This window comes from Salmo salar, chromosome ssa18 (assembly GCF_905237065.1).
Source record: "Salmo salar chromosome ssa18, Ssal_v3.1, whole genome shotgun sequence".
NCBI classification, from domain to species: Eukaryota; Metazoa; Chordata; class Actinopteri; order Salmoniformes; family Salmonidae; genus Salmo; species Salmo salar.
In genome coordinates, this window is record NC_059459.1 from 78,872,588 (window position 1) to 78,890,087 (window position 17,500).

The 17,500-nt window shown below is 44.9% G+C and overlaps 1 protein-coding gene across 2 annotated transcripts in view; it reads right to left on the reverse strand.

Moving 5' to 3' along the window:
* LOC106578106 (1-phosphatidylinositol 4,5-bisphosphate phosphodiesterase beta-3-like) overlaps positions 1-17,500 on the reverse strand; it is a 94,453-nt gene that overhangs the window by 41,772 nt on the left and 35,181 nt on the right. For both annotated transcript variants that reach the window (XM_045700505.1, XM_045700504.1), the window contains exons 3-9: positions 10,611-10,679; positions 7,865-8,014; positions 6,854-6,933; positions 6,614-6,667; positions 6,124-6,196; positions 3,201-3,301; positions 2,779-2,945 (exon numbers count right to left, since the gene is read on the reverse strand). In XM_045700505.1, coding sequence (XP_045556461.1) covers positions 2,779-2,945; positions 3,201-3,301; positions 6,124-6,196; positions 6,614-6,667; positions 6,854-6,933; positions 7,865-8,014; positions 10,611-10,679 — 694 coding nt within the window. The remainder of the gene's footprint in view (positions 1-2,778; positions 2,946-3,200; positions 3,302-6,123; positions 6,197-6,613; positions 6,668-6,853; positions 6,934-7,864; positions 8,015-10,610; positions 10,680-17,500) is intronic.

Here is a 17,500-nt window from a genome sequence, read left to right on the forward strand (position 1 = left end):
GGGAGAGAGAGAGAGGTGGGGGGGGGGGGGGTCGAGGGAGAGAGAGCGTGAGAGAGAGAAAGAGAGATGGAGGGGTCGAGGGAGAGAAGATCAGACAACTAGAAACGAATACCTTTATTGTCATGTAATGTGGAAATGTGTCTTTGGCTCAAACAGACATCAAACCAGAGGTAATATCAGCAGCACCACATCAACCAGAACATCAAGTCAAATATACAGTGGGGCAAAAAAGTATTTAGTCAGCCACCAATTGTGCAAGTTCTCCCACTTAAAAAGATGAGAGAGGCCTGTAATTTTCATCATAGGTACACGTCAACTATGACAGACAAAATCCTGAAAATCACATTGTAGGATTTTTTATGAATTTATTTGCAAATTATGGTGGAAATAAGTATTTGGTCACCTACAAACAAGCAAGATTTCTGGCTCTCACAGAGGCTCCTCTGTCCTCCACTCGTTACATGTATTAATGGCACCTGTTTGAACTTGTTATCAGTATAAAATACACCTGTCCACAACCTCAAACAGTCACACTCCAAACTCCACTATGGCCAAGACCAAAGAGCTGTCAAAGGACACCAGAAACAAAATTGTAGACCTGCACCAGGCTGGGAAGACTAAATCTGCAATAGGTAAGCAGCTTGGTTTGAAGAAATCAACTGTGGGAGCAATTATTAGGAAATGGAAGACATACAAGACCACTGATAATCTCCCTCGATCTGGGGCTCCACGCAAGATCTCACCCCGTGGGGTCAAAATGATCACAAGAACGGTGAGCAAAAATCCCAGAACCACACGGGGGGACCTAGTGAATGACCTGCAGAGAGCTGGGACCAAAGTAACAAAGCCTACCATCAGTAACACACTACGCCGCCAGGGACTCAAATCCTGCAGTGCCAGACGTGTCCCCCTGCTTAAGCAAGTACATGTCCAGGCCCGTCTGAAGTTTGCTAGAGAGCATATGGATGATCCAGAAAAGGATTGGGAGAATGTCATATGGTCAGATGAAACCAAAATATAACTTTTTGGTCAACTCAACTCATCGTGTTTGGAGGACAAAGAATGCTGAGTTGCATCCAAAGAACACCATACCTACTGTGAAGCATGGGGGTGGAAACATCATGCTTTGGGGCTGTTTTTCTGCAAAGGGACCAGGACGACTGATCCGTGTAAAAGAAAGAATGAATGGGGCCATGTATCGTGAGATTTTGAGTGAAAACCTCCTTCCATCAGCAAGGGCATTGAAGATGAAACGTGGCTGGGTCTTTCAGCATGACAATGATCCCAAACACACCGCCCGGGCAACGAAGGAGTGGCTTCGTAAGAAGTATTTCAAGGTCTTGGAGTGGCCTAGCCAGTCTCCAGATCTCAACCCCATAGAAAATCTTTGGAGGGAGTTGAAAGTCCGTGTTGCCCAGGGACAGCCCCAAAACATCACTGCTCTAGAGGAGATCTGCATGGAGGAATGGGCCAAAATACCAGCAACAATGTGTGAAAACCTTGTGAAGACTTACAGAAAACGTTTGACCTGTGTCATTGCCAACAAAAGGTATATAACAAAGTATTGAGATAAACCAAATATTTATTTTCCACCATAATTTGCAAATAAATTCATAAAAAATCCTACAATGTGATTTTCTGGATTTTTTTTTCTCATTTTGTCTGTCATAGTTGAAGTGTACCTATGATGAAAATTACAGGCCTCTCTCATCTTTTTAAGTGGGAGAACTTGCACAATTGGTGGCTGACTAAATACTTTTTTGCCCCACTGTATCATCATGAACACGCCCCATTACTCCCCCTCCCTCCCCCCTCACCTCTCTCCAGCTGGCTGGCATTACTCCCCCCTCACCTCTCTCCAGCTGGCTGGCATTACTCCCCCCCACCTCTCTCCAGCTGGCTGGCATTACTCCCCCCTCACCTCTCTCCAGCTGGCTGGCATTACTCCCCCCTCTCCAGCTGGCTGGCATTACTCCCCCCTCTCCAGCTGGCTGGCATTACTCCCCCCTCTCCAGCTGGCTGGCATTACTCCCCCTCTCCAGCTGGCTGGCATTACTCCCCCTCTCCAGCTGGCTGGCATTACTCCCCCTCTCCAGCTGGCTGGCATTACTCCCCCCTCTCCAGCTGGCTGGCATTACTCCCCCCTCTCCAGCTGGCTGGCATTACTCCCCCCTCTCCAGCTGGCTGGCATTACTCCCCCCTCTCCAGCTGGCTGGCATTACTCCCCCCTCTCCAGCTGGCTGGCATTACTCCCCCCTCTCCAGCTGGCTGGCATTACTCCCCCCTCTCCAGCTGGCTGGCATTACTCCCCCCTCTCCAGCTGGCTGGCATTACTCCCCCCTCTCCAGCTGGCTGGCATTACTCCCCCCTCTCCAGCTGGCTGGCATTACTCCCCCCTCTCCAGCTGGCTGGCATTACTCCCCCCTCTCCAGCTGGCTGGCATTATTCCCCCCCTCTCCAGCTGGCTGGCATTATTCCCCCCTCTCCAGCTGGCTGGCATTACTCCCCCCTCTCCAGCTGGCTGGCATTACTCCCCCCTCTCCAGCTGGCTGGCATTACTCCCCCCTCTCTCCCGCTGGCTGGCTGGCATTACTCCCCCCCTCTCTCCAGCTGGCTGGCATTACTCCCCCCTCACCTCTCTCCAGCTGGCTGGCTGGCATTACTCCCCCCTCACCTCTCTCCAGCTGGCTGGCATTACTCCCCCCTCACCTCTCTCCAGCTGGCTGGCATTACTCCCCCTCACCTCTCTCCAGCTGGCTGGCATTATTCCCCCCTCACCTCTCTCCAGCTGGCTGGCATTACTCTGGTATTTCTCCATCAGTTGTCTGATCTGCTCTCTCTTCAGCGGAGGATACAGCACCTCGTTGAGACGAGAGTCTCTCTGACGACGGTTTATAAAGTCTGTCAACTGATCCAGGGAGAGGAAGGGCTTCCCCTTAGAACCACTGGGAGGGAGAGATGGAGCAGGCATAGAGTTGGTTAGACAGAGATTAGGTTGGTAGAGCAGGCATAGAGTTGGTAAGAGAGAGAGATTAGGTTGGTAGAGCAGGCATAGAGTTGGTTAGAGAGAGATTAGGTTATGGTTTGTTGCGTTGTTTGATGTAATAATGTGTCTAACACTGTATGAGAGAGGATGTATACAGCGAGTAACTGTGTGTGTGTGTGTGTGTGTGTGTGTGTGTGGTGTGAGAGAGACTCACAGCTCTACGAAGATGCGTTCTATCTCAGGTCGGAGACAGAGACTGTGGAGAAAGCTCTGGAACATATCACAAGTAAAGTCGTCTGGCTTAATTCCCTCTGCCTGGAGAGAGGGATGGAGGTGGAGAGGGGATGGAGGTGGAGAGGGATGAGAGAGGGATGGAGAGAGGGATGGAGGTGGAGAGGGGATGGAGGTGGAGAGGGATGAGAGAGGGATGGAGAGAGGGATGGAGGTGGAGAGGGGATGGAGGTGGAGAGGGATGAGAGAGGGATGGAGAGAGGGATGGAGGTGGAGAGGGGATGGAGGTGGAGAGGGATGTGAGAGGGATGGAGAGAGGGATGGAGGTGGAGAGGGGATGGAGGTGGAGAGGGATGAGAGAGGGATGGAGGTGAGATGGAGGTGGAGAGGGGATGGAGAGAGGGATGGTGGAGAGGGGATGGAGAGAGGGATGGAGGTGGAGAGGGGATGGAGAAAGGGAGGGAGAGATGAGGGGGGAGAGAAGAGAAGAGTCAGTCGAAAGGCCTCTATCTGTTGGGTAGTCCAGAACTATGTGCGACTGATCTGGAGTCAGCTGACAGAAGACATAATGCAATACATTAACCTCACTAGGGTAGGTGGCAGCATTCAGAATTTTGGATGAAAAGCGTGCCCAAAGTAAACTGCCTGCTACTCAGGCCCAGAAGCTAGGATATGCATATAATTGGTAGATTTGGATAGAAAACAGTCAAAGGTTTCCAAAACTGTTAAAATAATGTCTGTGAGTATAACAGAACTGATATGGCAGGTGAAAACCTGAGGAAAATCCATCCAGGAAGTACTATTATTTTGAAATGGCTGTTTTTCCATTGAAAGCCTATCCACCATACAAGGACTTATGACACAGTTCACGATCCCTATGGCTTCCACAACATGTGGCCAGTCTTTAGGCATTGTTTCAGGCTTTTAATCTGAAAAATGAGGGAGAAACACCACTTTCAATGAGTGGACAGAGGAAATTTCCAGACATCCTGCGCATGACCGGGAGCGTGCCTTTCTTTTTTTTCCTTTTCCATTGACGAAGCTTTTGTCCGGTTGAAATATGATCACTTATTTATGACAAAAACAACCTGAGGATTGATTATAAACATCGTTTGACATGTTTCTACGAACTGTTATGGTACTTTTTTGATTTTTCGTCTGTCTGTGGTGATCGCGCTTTGTTCCAATGGAATACTGAACAAAACGCACCAACAAAAACGGAGGTTTTTGAATATAAAGAGGGACTTTATCGAACAAAACAAACATTTATTGTGTAACATGGAGTCTTGGGAGTGTAACCATATGAAGATCATCAAAGGTAAGTGATACATTTTATCGCTATTTCTGACTTTTGTTAGTCCTCTACTTGGCTGGTTACTGTTTGTAATGATTTGTCTGCTGGGCGTTGTTCTCAGATAATCGCATGGTTTGCTTTCGCCGTAAAGTCTTTTTGAAATCTGACACTATAGTTGGATTAACAAGAAGTTAATCTTTAAACCGATGTATAACACTTGTATGTTTCATGAATTTTTATAATAAGTATTTCTGTTTTTGAATTTGGCGCTCTACAATTTCACTGGATGTTGGCCAGGTAGGACGGTAGCGTCCTACACCCCCTAGAGAGGTTAACATAGTTAGTGTAAAGACTGATCTGGAGTCAGTTCCTAATGCACAGCTGTAGTTAGATAAATGTTTAGAAGAATCTTTAAAGGGGAGACTGCACTTCCGGATTCGGTCTCGTTTTACATTTGGTTCATTAAGAAACGCTGACAGATGAGAGTTGGTTTCGGGGTGTTCGCAGGTGGGAAGAGTTAGACCAATTATTTTGGAAATCAGCGTCAGCCGGCTGGTGTGCGACCGTGGCAAAGTCGCTTAAACTTTGGACAGCTTATCTCCGGGGATAGTTAATAAATTACACAATGTAAATGAGACAGTATTTTCCTGTTGCACACCTTTTACTTCTCATTAAATGCTTTCAATATTTGTATATCAATTTCTAACATGTTGTCCCATGTACGTTGTGCAATTTACCCATGGTCCCTAACTAGTCCCATAGAGATATCCAATTTACCCATGGTCCCTAACTAGTCCCATAGAGATATCCAAAGTCAACCCAAATTACCCACAGGCATTAGGATCGGGTTGCGTGCAACTGCACTCCAAATTGATGATGACCTATGTGCTCCCAGCTGTGGGCATGTGTGCAGCATTGAAGTGAATCCAACACAACATTAATTTACTTTGTAATGCAGTCTTGACCACAAATCTCACAAAACTCAGTTTTGAACGAGACTGACTTTATGACCAAAATGATCCCATTTACACTTTGTAGTGAATTTTGACACTAGAATAAACCTTTCTGACTCATATCGATGCCAGATTGGGCTGTTTCCTAAATGAGAAGTTGTTTTTTATAGGCAGTTGCTCTTTACCAGTCAGTTTACCAGTCCTACCAGCAGGAGGCAGCATAGGACAATAACACACAGGCCTGCTAAGACTGGCCAACAGTTACCAGGGCAACACACTATGTTGCCAAGGCACTGGTGTGTGTGCGTGTGCGTGCGTGCGTAGGGAGAAATGGACAGAGGTCAACGACAAGGGGACACCACCTGGCTACGGAGGAAACAGAAGCTGACCTTTGAACATGACTGTGCATAGCTCTCAGCAGTTCACACGCTGCTGCCCTTAAAACCAACATCAGATAAATAGTGCTGGTCTAGGAGCAGTTTGACCTTTTAAATTATATTGAATTACAGGGGGGGGGGGGGGGGGAACCTGATCCTAGACCAGAACTATACATGCATGTATTGTTTTATCAATAAAGAAGACGGTATTGATGACTCTGGGTAAATGAAGCATTATGGATCAGTTATGATGTAATGGTATATATATCTGTGATTGATTACCTTGTTGGTGACCAGACCGCAGTGTTCCAGAGCTGTCTCCACTCTCTTCTTGTCAGAGAACATCTTGAGAATGCTGAGAGACAGACGGAGGGAGAGATGGAGACAGGATTGTTCAAGACACTTGTTTTGGCAACAAAATAAGATTTTGTCATGCTAATAAAGCATTTAAAATGAATTGAAATTGGGAGGGAGGGAATTTGTTATCTTTAGATTCTTACACTTTCAAACTAAATTGGGTGTAATAATGAAGTTGACCTAACCATGTTTCATTTAGTTTGGAAACCAACCATTACATTGGCTAGTTACACTGAGAGAGAAAGAGACAGAGAGAGAGAGACACAGAGAGACAGAGAGAGACAGAGAGAGACAGAGAGAGACAGAGAGAGACAGAGAGACAGAGAGAGACAGAGAGACAGAGAGACAGAGAGACAGAGAGACAGAGAAAGGAAGTAGAGAGTTCCGTCAGGAACAGCAGAAGTGTGTGTCTCACTTCTTCACTGGAATCTTTCCATCTTGATTCACTTGCAACTTTAACTTGGTGTACCTGAGAGGGGCGGGAGACAGAGAGAGGGGAGACAGAGAGAGAGGAGACAGAGAGAGAGGAGACAGAGAGAGAGGAGACAGAGAGAGAGGAGAGAGAGAGAGGGCAAAGAGAGAAAGGGAGAAATCATCAAATAACTTGCACTGTGGGTAGAATACTGTATGAATGAGATACATACACACGACTTACGCTTTGAGGAGGAAGGTGTTGCGAGATGCATTCTGGGACAGAATGTTTGTGGCTAGTTTAAAGAGCTCCTCTGTCCACACCTGAACACACACAGTTAACAATGATTCATAAATACACACACACACACAGTTAACAATGATTAATAAATACAGCGATACACACACGATCAGCTATTACAATCATAACCGTATTACCACCACACGCCACACACACGTTAGACTAGGGCTGGCACCCTATTCCCTATATAGTGCACTACTTCAGACCAGGGCTGGCACCCTATTCCCTACATAGAAAGAGAGAGAGAGAGAGAGAGCGAGAGAGAGCGAGATGAGAGAGATGAGAGGGGCAGGAGAGAGATGAGAGGGCAGGAGAGAGATGAGAGGGCAGGAGAGGGATGAGAGAGATGAGAGGAGGGATGAGAGAGATGAGAGGGGAGGGATGAGAGAGATGAGAGGAGGGATGAGAGAGATGAGAGGAGGGATGAGAGAGATGAGAGGAGGGATGAGAGAGATGAGAGGAGGGATGAGAGAGATGAGAGGAGGGATGAGAGAGATGAGAGGAGGGATGAGAGGGGAGGAGGGATGAGAGGGGAGAGATGAGGGGAGGACAGAGATGAGAGATGAGGAGGGATGAGAGGGGAGGAGAAATTAGAGATGAGAGATGAGAGATGAGGAGGGATGAGAGGGGAGGAGAGAAATGAGAGAGGAGGAGGGATGAGAGGGGAGAGATGAGAGATGAGAGATGAGGAGGGATGAGAGGGGAGAGATGAGGAGGGATGAGAGGGGAGGAGGGGAGAGATGAGAGATGAGAGATGAGGAGGGATGAGATGAGAGGGGAGGAGGGATGAGATGGGAGAGATGAGAGATGAGGAGGGATGAGAGGGGAGGAGGGGAGAGATGACAGATGAGAGATGAGGAGGGATGAGATGAGAGGGGAGGAGGGATGAGATGGGAGAGATGAGGAAAGGGGAGGAGAGGGAGAGCGAGAGAGAGGAAGGGTTTCCATGGTAACCTTGGCGGTGTCTTCCTGCATGGCCTGGAAGTTGAGGAAGGATACGTTGACCAGGTCGTTGCCGTGGACGACCGTTACCAGCTTCCCCTCCACAGCAACGCCGCCCTCGCCTGGTGTACCCAATCCCAGCACCTCTCTGACACGCGCATCCTACAGGAGAGAACATACAACACGTTAACAACATGTAAACAACATACACACAGACTTTACCCAGCCGCAGCAACTCTCTAAAAAGTTGATGTCAATCCACTGAGCCTTCCATTTTGGCTCATTCATCCCCCTCCTCTCCCCTGTAACTATTCCCCAGGTCGTTGCTGTAAATGAGAACATGTTCTCAGTCAACTTACCTGGTCAAATAAAGGGTTAAATAAAAGACACAATAAAAAAAGGACAATGTCGGAGTTTAATTCAATAAAAGAAAACCTTTGAAATGGAGTTGAAAATAAATAGAAGTGAACTCTGAACTCTGTAGGTTTATTACCTCCTGACTGTAGGTTTATAACCTCTAGCCTTAATATTACCTCCTGACTGTAGGTTTATAACCTCTCACAGAGCCTTAATATTACCTCCTGACTGTAGGTTTATAACCTCTCACAGAGCCTTAATATTACCTCCTGACTGTAGGTTTATAACCTCTCACATAGCCTTAATATTACCTCCTGACTGTAGGTTTATAACCTCACATAGCCTTAATATTACCTCCTGACTGTAGGTTTATAACCTCTCACATAACCTTAATATTACCTCCTGACTGTAGGTTTATAACCTCACATAGCCTTAATATTACCTCCTGACTGTAGGTTTATAACCTCTCACAGAGCCTTAATATTACCTCCTGACTGTAGGTTTATAACCTCACAGAGCCTTAATATTACCTCCTGACTGTAGGTTTATAACCTCACATAGCCTTAATATTACCTCCTGACTGTAGGTTTATAACCTCTCACAGAGCCTTAATATTACCTCCTGACTGTAGGTTTATAACCTCTCACAGAGCCTTAATATTACCTCCTGACTGTAGGTTTATAACCTCTCACAGAGCCTTAATATTACCTCCTGACTGTAGGTTTATAACCTCTAGCCTTAATATTACCTCCTGACTGTAGGTTTATAACCTCTCACAGAGCCTTAATATTACCTCCTGACTGTAGGTTTATAACCTCACAGAGCCTTAATATTACCTCCTGACTGTAGGTTTATAACCTCTCACAGAGCCTTAATATTACCTCCTGACTGTAGGTTTATAACCTCTAGCCTTAATATTACCTCCTGACTGTAGGTTTATAACCTCTCACAGAGCCTTAATATTACCTCCTGACTGTAGGTTTATAACCTCTCACAGAGCCTTAATATTACCTCCTGACTGTAGGTTTATAACCTCTAGCCTTAATATTACCTCCTGACTGTAGGTTTATAACCTCTCACAGAGCCTTAATATTACCTCCTGACTGTAGGTTTATAACCTCTAGCCTTAATATTACCTCCTGACTGTAGGTTTATAACCTCTCACATAGCCTTAATATTACCTCCTGACTGTAGGTTTATAACCTCTCACATAGCCTTAATATTACCTCCTGACTGTAGGTTTATAACCTCTCACATAGCCTTAATATTACCTCCTGACTGTAGGTTTATAACCTCTCACATAGCCTTAATATTACCTCCTGACTGTAGGTTTATAACCTCTCACATAACCTTAATATTACCTCCTGACTGTAGGTTTATAACCTCTCACATAGCCTTAATATTACCTCCTGACTGTAGGTTTATAACCTCTCACAGAGCCTTAATATTACCTCCTGACTGTAGGTTTATAACCTCTCACAGAGCCTTAATATTACCTCCTGACTGTAGGTTTATAACCTCTAGCCTTAATATTACCTCCTGCAGATGAAAGATAATCAAGATTACAGAGTATTGGGAAAATATACAAACATTTGAGAATAATTATTAGAAAAATTGCATTTTATTGAGTAAATGTATTTATAAGGTTTCTTTTCATTTTGATAAGAGATGAACATGTGCTAATTTTCAGGTTATTTGTAAAAATGGAAATGTACCCATTTGAAGGTGTCATTAGGTTCAGGGTGGGTAGGGGTCACCAGAAATTGTGGTGAAAAAAAATGGGGTCCCTGCTGAAAAAGTTAGAATAACCACTGGGTTAACATTATCCTACATCTGTGGTTGAAGGCGACCTCTTCTGCCCACAGCTTTCTCAACCACTTCCTGTTCCACTGCTTACATCATTTACTGTTGAAATGTGTGTGTGTGTGTCCATCTGTCTGACAGTTGATCAACTCTGTCACCTTTGGATCCTCAAACAAGGAGAGGGGACAACACACACACACTTGAGCTATGTTGGAGGATCAATGTGTGTGTGTGTGTGTGTGTGTGTGTGTGTGTGTGTGTGTGTGTGTGTGTGTGTGTGTGTGTGTGTGTGTGGGGGAGAAATGGACAGAGGTCAACGGCAGGGGGACACCACCTGATTACAACACCGTTGTACTGAGGATGTGGACGAAGCAAGGTTGTGTGAAGGTTGTGTCACATTTACAGAAGGTTGTGTCACAGTAGACATGCAGAGGTAGCTCTAGGGCTGAGCCACCAACCAAAATAGAAACAATGGATTGAATGCTTCCCATGACATGCTCCCTCTCCACTGTGATTGGACTGTTGTTGAGGCCCGTATTCATAAAGTGCACACTGTAGCAAAAATACACACACACACACACACACACACGTTACCCACCTTTGGTAGTTTGGCAAACTTCCCAGTTCTGGTGTCTCTGATCTGGCTGATATCCAGAATCTCCACCTCCTGAAAGAGAGAGAGACGTGGAGAGGGGAGAGAGAGAGAGGTGGAGAGGGGAGAGAGAGAGAGGTGGAGAGAGAGAGAGGTGGAGAGGGAGAGAGAGAGAGGGACGTGGAGAGAGAGAGAGACGTGGAGAGGGGAGAGAGAGACGTGGAGAGAGAGAGAGACGTGGAGAGGGGAGAGAGAGACGTGGAGAGAGAGAGAGAGAGAGAGAGACGTGGAGAGAGAGAGAGACGTGGGGGAGGAGAGAGAGAGAGACGTGGAGAGGGAGAGAGAGAGAGAGACGTGGAGAGGGGAGAGAGAGAGAGAGACGTGGAGAGGGGAGAGAGAGAGAGAGAGACGTGGAGAGGGGAGAGAGAGAGAGAGAGACGTGGAGAGGGGAGAGAGAGAGAGAGAGACGTGGAGAGGGGAGAGAGAGAGAGAGACGTGGAGAGGGGAGAGAGAGAGAGAGACGTGGAGAGGGGAGAGAGAGAGAGAGACGTGGAGAGGGGAGAGAGAGAGAGACGTGGAGAGGGAGAGAGAGAGAGAGACGTGGAGAGGGGAGAGAGAGAGACGTGGAGAGGAGAGAGAGAGACGTGGAGAGGAGAGAGAGACGTGGAGAGGAGAGAGAGACGTGGAGAGGAGAGAGACGTGGGGAGGGGAGAGAGAGACGTGGAGAGGGGAGAGAGAGAGAGAGAGAGAGAGAGAGAGAGAGAGAGAGAGAGAGAGAGAGAGAGACACACAGATAGTCGTTTCACATACTTCATGTTCTGTTCATCTTTGAAATGGAAACAGGTGTTAATGGATTTCCATACAAAAGGAAGGGATACTAGACAGACAGACAGACAGACAGACAGACAGACAGACAGACAGACAGACAGACAGACAGACAGACAGACAGACAGACAGACAGACAGAGACAGACAGACAGACAGACACAGACAGACAGACAGGAACCAAACAGGAAAAAAGTGACAGAACAAGAAAAGTGAAAACAGAGCAGAAGCTTTTATTGCTTTTTACTCCAGAGCTTAAAAGCTTTCTTTCATTTTTCTGCTCCCTCTCTCCCAGAAGAGGGGGAGGGAGAGAAGGATGAGACGGAAGGACAGAGGGAGAGGAGGAAGGAGAGAGGGAAAGGAGGAGAGAGAGGAGAGAAGGAGAGGAAAGAAAAGAGGGATAAGGAAGGAGAGAGGGAGGGAGCGAGAGAGGAATGAGGGCAACGTGTTTGTACAGGGGACCATAAACAGAATTGAGGCCACACTGTAAATATTTGCGCTGTTAAGCTGAAGGACAGGATCTCTCCCTCTCACTCTCTCCTTCTCCTTTTAGTCATTGTCTTTTGATCTGACAGTCACCACCATTTCTCTCTATTTCCCCCTCTGTCATCTCCAGGGTTATTAAAAAGTTTGTCAAATCACATCCCTCAACATTCTCTCCCTCCCTCCCTCCTTCCTTCCTTCCTCCTCTCACTCTCTCCAGACATCTCTACTTCCTCCTCTCTCTCTCCATCCTCCTCTCCCTCCTCCGCTCTCTCCCTCCTCTTCCTCCTTCCCTCCGTCATTAAAGGTTATAGGTCAAGACTAGCAGATAAATGGTCTAGGCGCTCGTCCCTGATTGGCCCGTGGGGAATGTTACTTCCTGGAGGGAATGCATTTGGGTCGTTTATATACTCTCCCAGAGGCCTTGGTTTCATTACATCATCGCCATGACGACTCCCTCTAGACCACAGCAATCAGGCTCGCTAGCTAGTCAATCACCAAGAGTCTGTCCCACATGTGTAGTGTGTCTGGGTTGTAGTGTAGTGTGTTGTAGTGTAGTGTAGTGTGTTATAGAGTAGTGTGTTGTAGTGTAGTGTAGTAGTGTAGTGTGTTATAGTGTAGTGTGTTGTAGTGTAGTGTGTAGTAGTGTAGTGTGTAGTAGTGTAGTGTGTTATAGTGTAGTAGTGTAGTGTGTTGTAGTGTAGTGTGTTGTAGTGTAGTGTGTAGTGTGTAGTAGTATAGTGTGTAGTAGTATAGTGTGTAGTAGTGTAGTGTGATGTAGTGTAGTGTAGTGTGTTGTAGTGTAGTGTAGTGTGTAGCAGTGTAGTGTGTAGTAGTGTAGTGTGTAGCAGTGTAGTGTGTAGTAGTGTAGTGTAGTGTGTAGTAGTGTAGTGTGTTGTAGTGTAGTGTAGTGTGTAGTAGTGTAGTGTGTTATAGTGTAGTGTAGTGTGTAGTAGTGTAGTGTGTTGTAGTGTAGTGTAGTGTGTAGTAGTGTAGTGTGTAGTAGTGTAGTGTAGTGTGTAGTAGTGTAGTGTAGTGTGTAGTAGTGTAGTGTGTTGTAGTGTAGTGTAGTGTGTTGTAGTGTAGTGTGTAGCAGTGTAGTGTGTAGTAGTGTAGTGTGTAGTAGTGTAGTGTAGTGTGTAGTAGTGTAGTGTGTTGTAGTGTAGTGTAGTGTGTAGTAGTGTAGTGTGTTGTAGTGTAGTGTGTTGTAGTGTGTTATAGTGTAGTGTAGTGTGTAGTAGTGTAGTGTGTTGTAGTGTAGTGTAGTGTGTAGTAGTGTAGTGTGTAGTAGTGTAGTGTAGTGTGTAGTAGTGTAGTGTAGTGTGTAGTAGTGTAGTGTGTTGTAGTGTAGTGTAGTGTGTTGTAGTGTAGTGTGTAGCAGTGTAGTGTGTAGTAGTGTAGTGTGTAGTAGTGTAGTGTAGTGTGTAGTAGTGTAGTGTGTTATAGTGTAGTGTAGTGTGTAGTAGTGTAGTGTGTTGTAGTGTAGTGTAGTGTGTTGTAGTGTAGTGTGTTTTAGTGTAGTGTGTTGTAGTGTAGTGTGTTGTAGTGTAGTGTAGTGTGTAGTGTGTAGTAGTGTAGTGTGTAGTAGTGTAGTGTGTTGTAGTGTGTTGTAGTGTAGTGTGTAGTAGTGTAGTGTGTTGTAGTGTAGTGTAGTGTAGTGTGTTGTAGTGTAGTGTGTTGTAGTGTAGTGTGTTATAGTGTAGTAGTGTAGTGTGTTATAGTATAGTGTGTAGTAGTATAGTGTGTAGTAGTGTAGTGTGTTGTAGTGTAGTGTGTTGTAGTGTAGTGTGTTGTAGTGTAGTGTGTTCTAGTGTAGTGTGTTCTAGTGTAGTGTGTTATGGTGTAGTGCAGTGTGTTGTAGTGTAGTGTGTTGTAGTAGTGTAGTGTAGTGTGTAGTGTGTTGTAGTGTAGTGTTTAGTGTGTTGTAGTGTAGTGTGTAGTAGTGTAGTGTAGTGTGTAGTAGTGTAGTGTAGTGTGTAGTGTGTTGTAGTGTAGTGTGTAGTAGTGTAGTGTGTAGTGTGTTGTAGTGTAGTGTAGTGTGTTGTAGTAGTGTAGTGTGTTGTAGTGTAGTGTGTTGTAGTGTAGTGTAGTGTAGTGTAGTGTGTTGTAGTAGTGTAGTGTGTTGTAGTGTAGTGTGTTGTAGTGTAGTGTGTTGTAGTGTAGTGTGTTGTAGTGTAGTGTGTTGTAGTGTGTAGTAGTGTAGTGTGTAGTAGTGTAGTGTAGTGTTTAGTGTGTTGTAGTGTAGTGTAGTGTGTAGTAGTGTAGTGTAGTAGTGTAGTGTGGTGTAGTGTGTTGTAGTGGTGTAGTGTGTTGTAGTGTAGTGTGTTGTAGTGTAGTGTGTTGTAGTGTGTAGTAGTGTAGTGTAGTGTGTAGTGTGTTGTAGTGTAGTGTTTAGTGTGTTGTAGTGTAGTGTGTTGTAGTATAGTGTAGTGTGTAGTAGTGTAGTGTAGTAGTGTGTTGTAGTGTAGTGTGTTGTAGTGTAGTGTGTTGTAGTGTAGTGTAGTAGTGTAGTGTGTAGTAGTGCAGTGTTTAGTAGTGTGTAGTAGTGTAGTGTGTAGTAGTGTGTAGTAGTGTGTTGTACTGTAGTGTGTTGTAGTGTAGTGTGTTATAGTGTAGTAGTGTAGTGTGTTATAGTGTAGTGTGTAGTAGTATAGTGTGTTGTAGTGTAGTGTGTTGTAGTGTAGTGTGTTGTAGTGTAGTGTGTTGTAGTGTAGTGTGTTGTAGTGTAGTGTGTTGTAGTGTAGTGTGTTGTAGTGTAGTGTAGTGTGTTGTGTGTTGTAGTGTGTTGTAGTGTAGTGTGTAGTAGTGTAGTGTGTTGTAGTGTAGTGTGTTGTAGTGTAGTGTGTTGTAGTGTAGTGTGTTGTAGTGCAGTGTGTTGTAGTGCAGTGTGTTGTAGTGTAGTGTGTTGTAGTGTAGTGTGTTGTAGTAGTGTAGTGTAGTGTGTAGTGTGTTGTAGTGTAGTGTGTTGTAGTGTAGTGTGTTGTAGTGTGTAGTGTAGTGTGTAGTGTGTTGTAGTGTAGTGTAGTGTGTAGTGTAGTGTAGTGTAGTGTGTTGTAGTAGTGTAGTGTGTTGTAGTGTAGTGTTTAGTGTGTTGTAGTGGTGTAGTGTGTTGTAGTGTAGTGTTTAGTGTGTTGTAGTGTAGTGTGTTGTAGTAGTGTAGTGTGTTGTAGTGTAGTGTGCTGTAGTGTAGTGTGTTGTAGTAGTGTAGTGTGTTGTAGTGTGTAGTAGTGTAGTGTGTAGTAGTGTAGTGTTTAGTGTGTTGTAGTGTTTAGTGTGTTGTAGTGTTTAGTGTGTTGTAGTGTAGTGTGTTGTAGAGTAGTGTAGTGTGTAGTAGTGTAGTGTGGTGTAGTGTGTTGTAGTGGTGTAGTGTGTTGTAGTGTTGTAGTGTGTTGTAGTGTAGTGTGTTGTAGTGTGTAGTAGTGTAGTGTGTAGTAGTGTAGTGTAGTGTGTAGTGTGTTGTAGTGTAGTGTTTAGTGTGTTGTAGTGTAGTGTGTTGTAGTATAGTGTGTTGTAGTGTAGTGTAGTGTGTTGTAGTGTAGTGTGTAGTAGTGTAGTGTGTTGTAGTGTAGTGTGTTGTAGTGTAGTGTGTAGTAGTGTAGTGTGTTGTAGTGTAGTGTGTTGTAGTGTAGTGTGTAGTAGTGTAGTGTGTTGTAGTGTAGTGTGTTGTAGTGTAGTGTGTAGTAGTGCAGTGTGTAGTAGTGCAGTGTGTAGTAGTGTGTAGTAGTGTAGTGTGTAGTAGTGTGTAGTGTGTTGTAGTGTGTTGTAGTGTAGTGTGTAGTAGTGTAGTGTGTTGTAGTGTAGTGTGTTGTAGTGTAGTGTGTTGTAGTGTAGTGTTTAGTGTGTTGTAGTGTAGTGTGTTGTAGTGTAGTGTGTTGTAGTGTAGTGTAGTAGTGTAGTGTGTAGTAGTGCAGTGTGTAGTGTTGTAGTGTGTAGTAGTGTGTTGTAGTGTGTAGTAGTGTAGTGTGTAGTAGTGTAGTGTGTTATAGTGTAGTGTGTTGTAGTGTAGTGTGTTGTAGTGTAGTGTGTTATAGTGTAGTGTAGTGTGTTATAGTGTAGTGTGTAGTAGTGTAGTGTAATGTGTTATAGTGTAGTGTGTAGTAGTGTAGTGTAGTGTGTTATAGTGTAGTGTGTAGTAGTGTAGTGTAGTGTGTTATAGTGTAGTGTGTTGTAGTGTAGTGTAGTGTGTTGTAGTGTAGTAGTGTAGTGTGTAGTAGTGTAGTGTGTTATAGTGTAGTGTAGTGTGTAGTTGTGTAGTGTGTAGTAGTGTAGTGTTTTGTAGTGTAGTGTTTTGTAGTGCAGTGTGTAGTAGTGTAGTGTGTAGTAGTGTAGTGTGTAGTAGTGTGTTGTAGTGTGTAGTAGTGTAGTGTGTAGTGTGTAGTATGTAGTGTAGTGTGTAGTGTGTAGTATGTAGTGTGTTGTAGTGTGTAGTAGTGTGTTGTAGTGTAGTAGTGTAGTGTGTTGTAGTGTAGTGTGTAGTATGTAGTGTGTTGTAGTGTGTTGTAGTGTGTAGTAGTGTGTAGTAGTGTGTTGTAGTGTAGTAGTGTAGTGTGTTGTAGTGTAGTAGTGTGTTGTAGTGTGTTGTAGTGTAGTGTGTAGTAGTGTAGTGTGTAGTAGTGTAGTAGTGTAGTGTGTAGTAGTGTAGTGTGTTGTAGTGTAGTGTGTTGTAGTGTAGTGCGTTGTAGTGTAGTGTGTAGTAGTGTAGTGTGTTGTAGTGTAGTGTGTTGTAGTGTGTAGTGTGTTGTAGTGTGTAGTAGTGTGTAGTAGTGTAGTGTGTAGTGTGTAGTAGTGTGTAGTGTGTTGTAGTGTAGTGTAGTGTAGTGTGTAGTAGTGTAGTGTGTAGTAGTGTAGTGTGTAGTAGTGTAGTGTGTAGTAGTGTAGTGTGTTGTAGTGTGTTGTAGTGTAGTGTGTTGTAGTGTAGTGTGTAGTAGTGTAGTAGTGTAGTGTGTTGTAGTGTAGTGTGTTGTAGTGTAGTGTGTTGTAGTGTAGTGTGTTGTAGTGTAGTGTGTTGTAGTGTAGTGTGTAGTAGTGTAGTGTGTAGTAGTGTAGTGTGTTGTAGTGTGTTGTTAGAGAGACGACTAACCACAGCTCTAACCGGCCAGGTGAAGCCCAAGGCCCTCAGATCAACACAGACACAGTGGAGCTGACATCCTCCACATGTCCGGACTTGTGAAACATCCTCCAGCTGAGTAACGGAGAGTGTGTGTCACTGTCTAATAGTAAGCATTTTCTGTCATTACAGCTACTAGAGCAAGGAGGAGTAAAGACAGACACACAGAGAGAGACACAGAGAGAGACAGAGAGACACAGAGAGACACAGAGAGACACAGAGAGACAGAGAGAGACACAGAGAGAGACAGAGAGAGACAGAGAGAGACAGAGAGAGACACAGAGAGACACAGAGAGACACAGAGAGACAGAGAGAGACACAGAGAGACAGAGAGAGACAGAGACAGTGTGAGTATGAGAGTAAACTATTTGACCATGGTTACTGATCAAAACCTTAGAAAAACCTTGAGAAAGTACAGGCTCAGTGAGCACAGCCTAGTCATTGAGAAGGGTAGACACAGGAAAACGTGGCTCCCTGTAGAG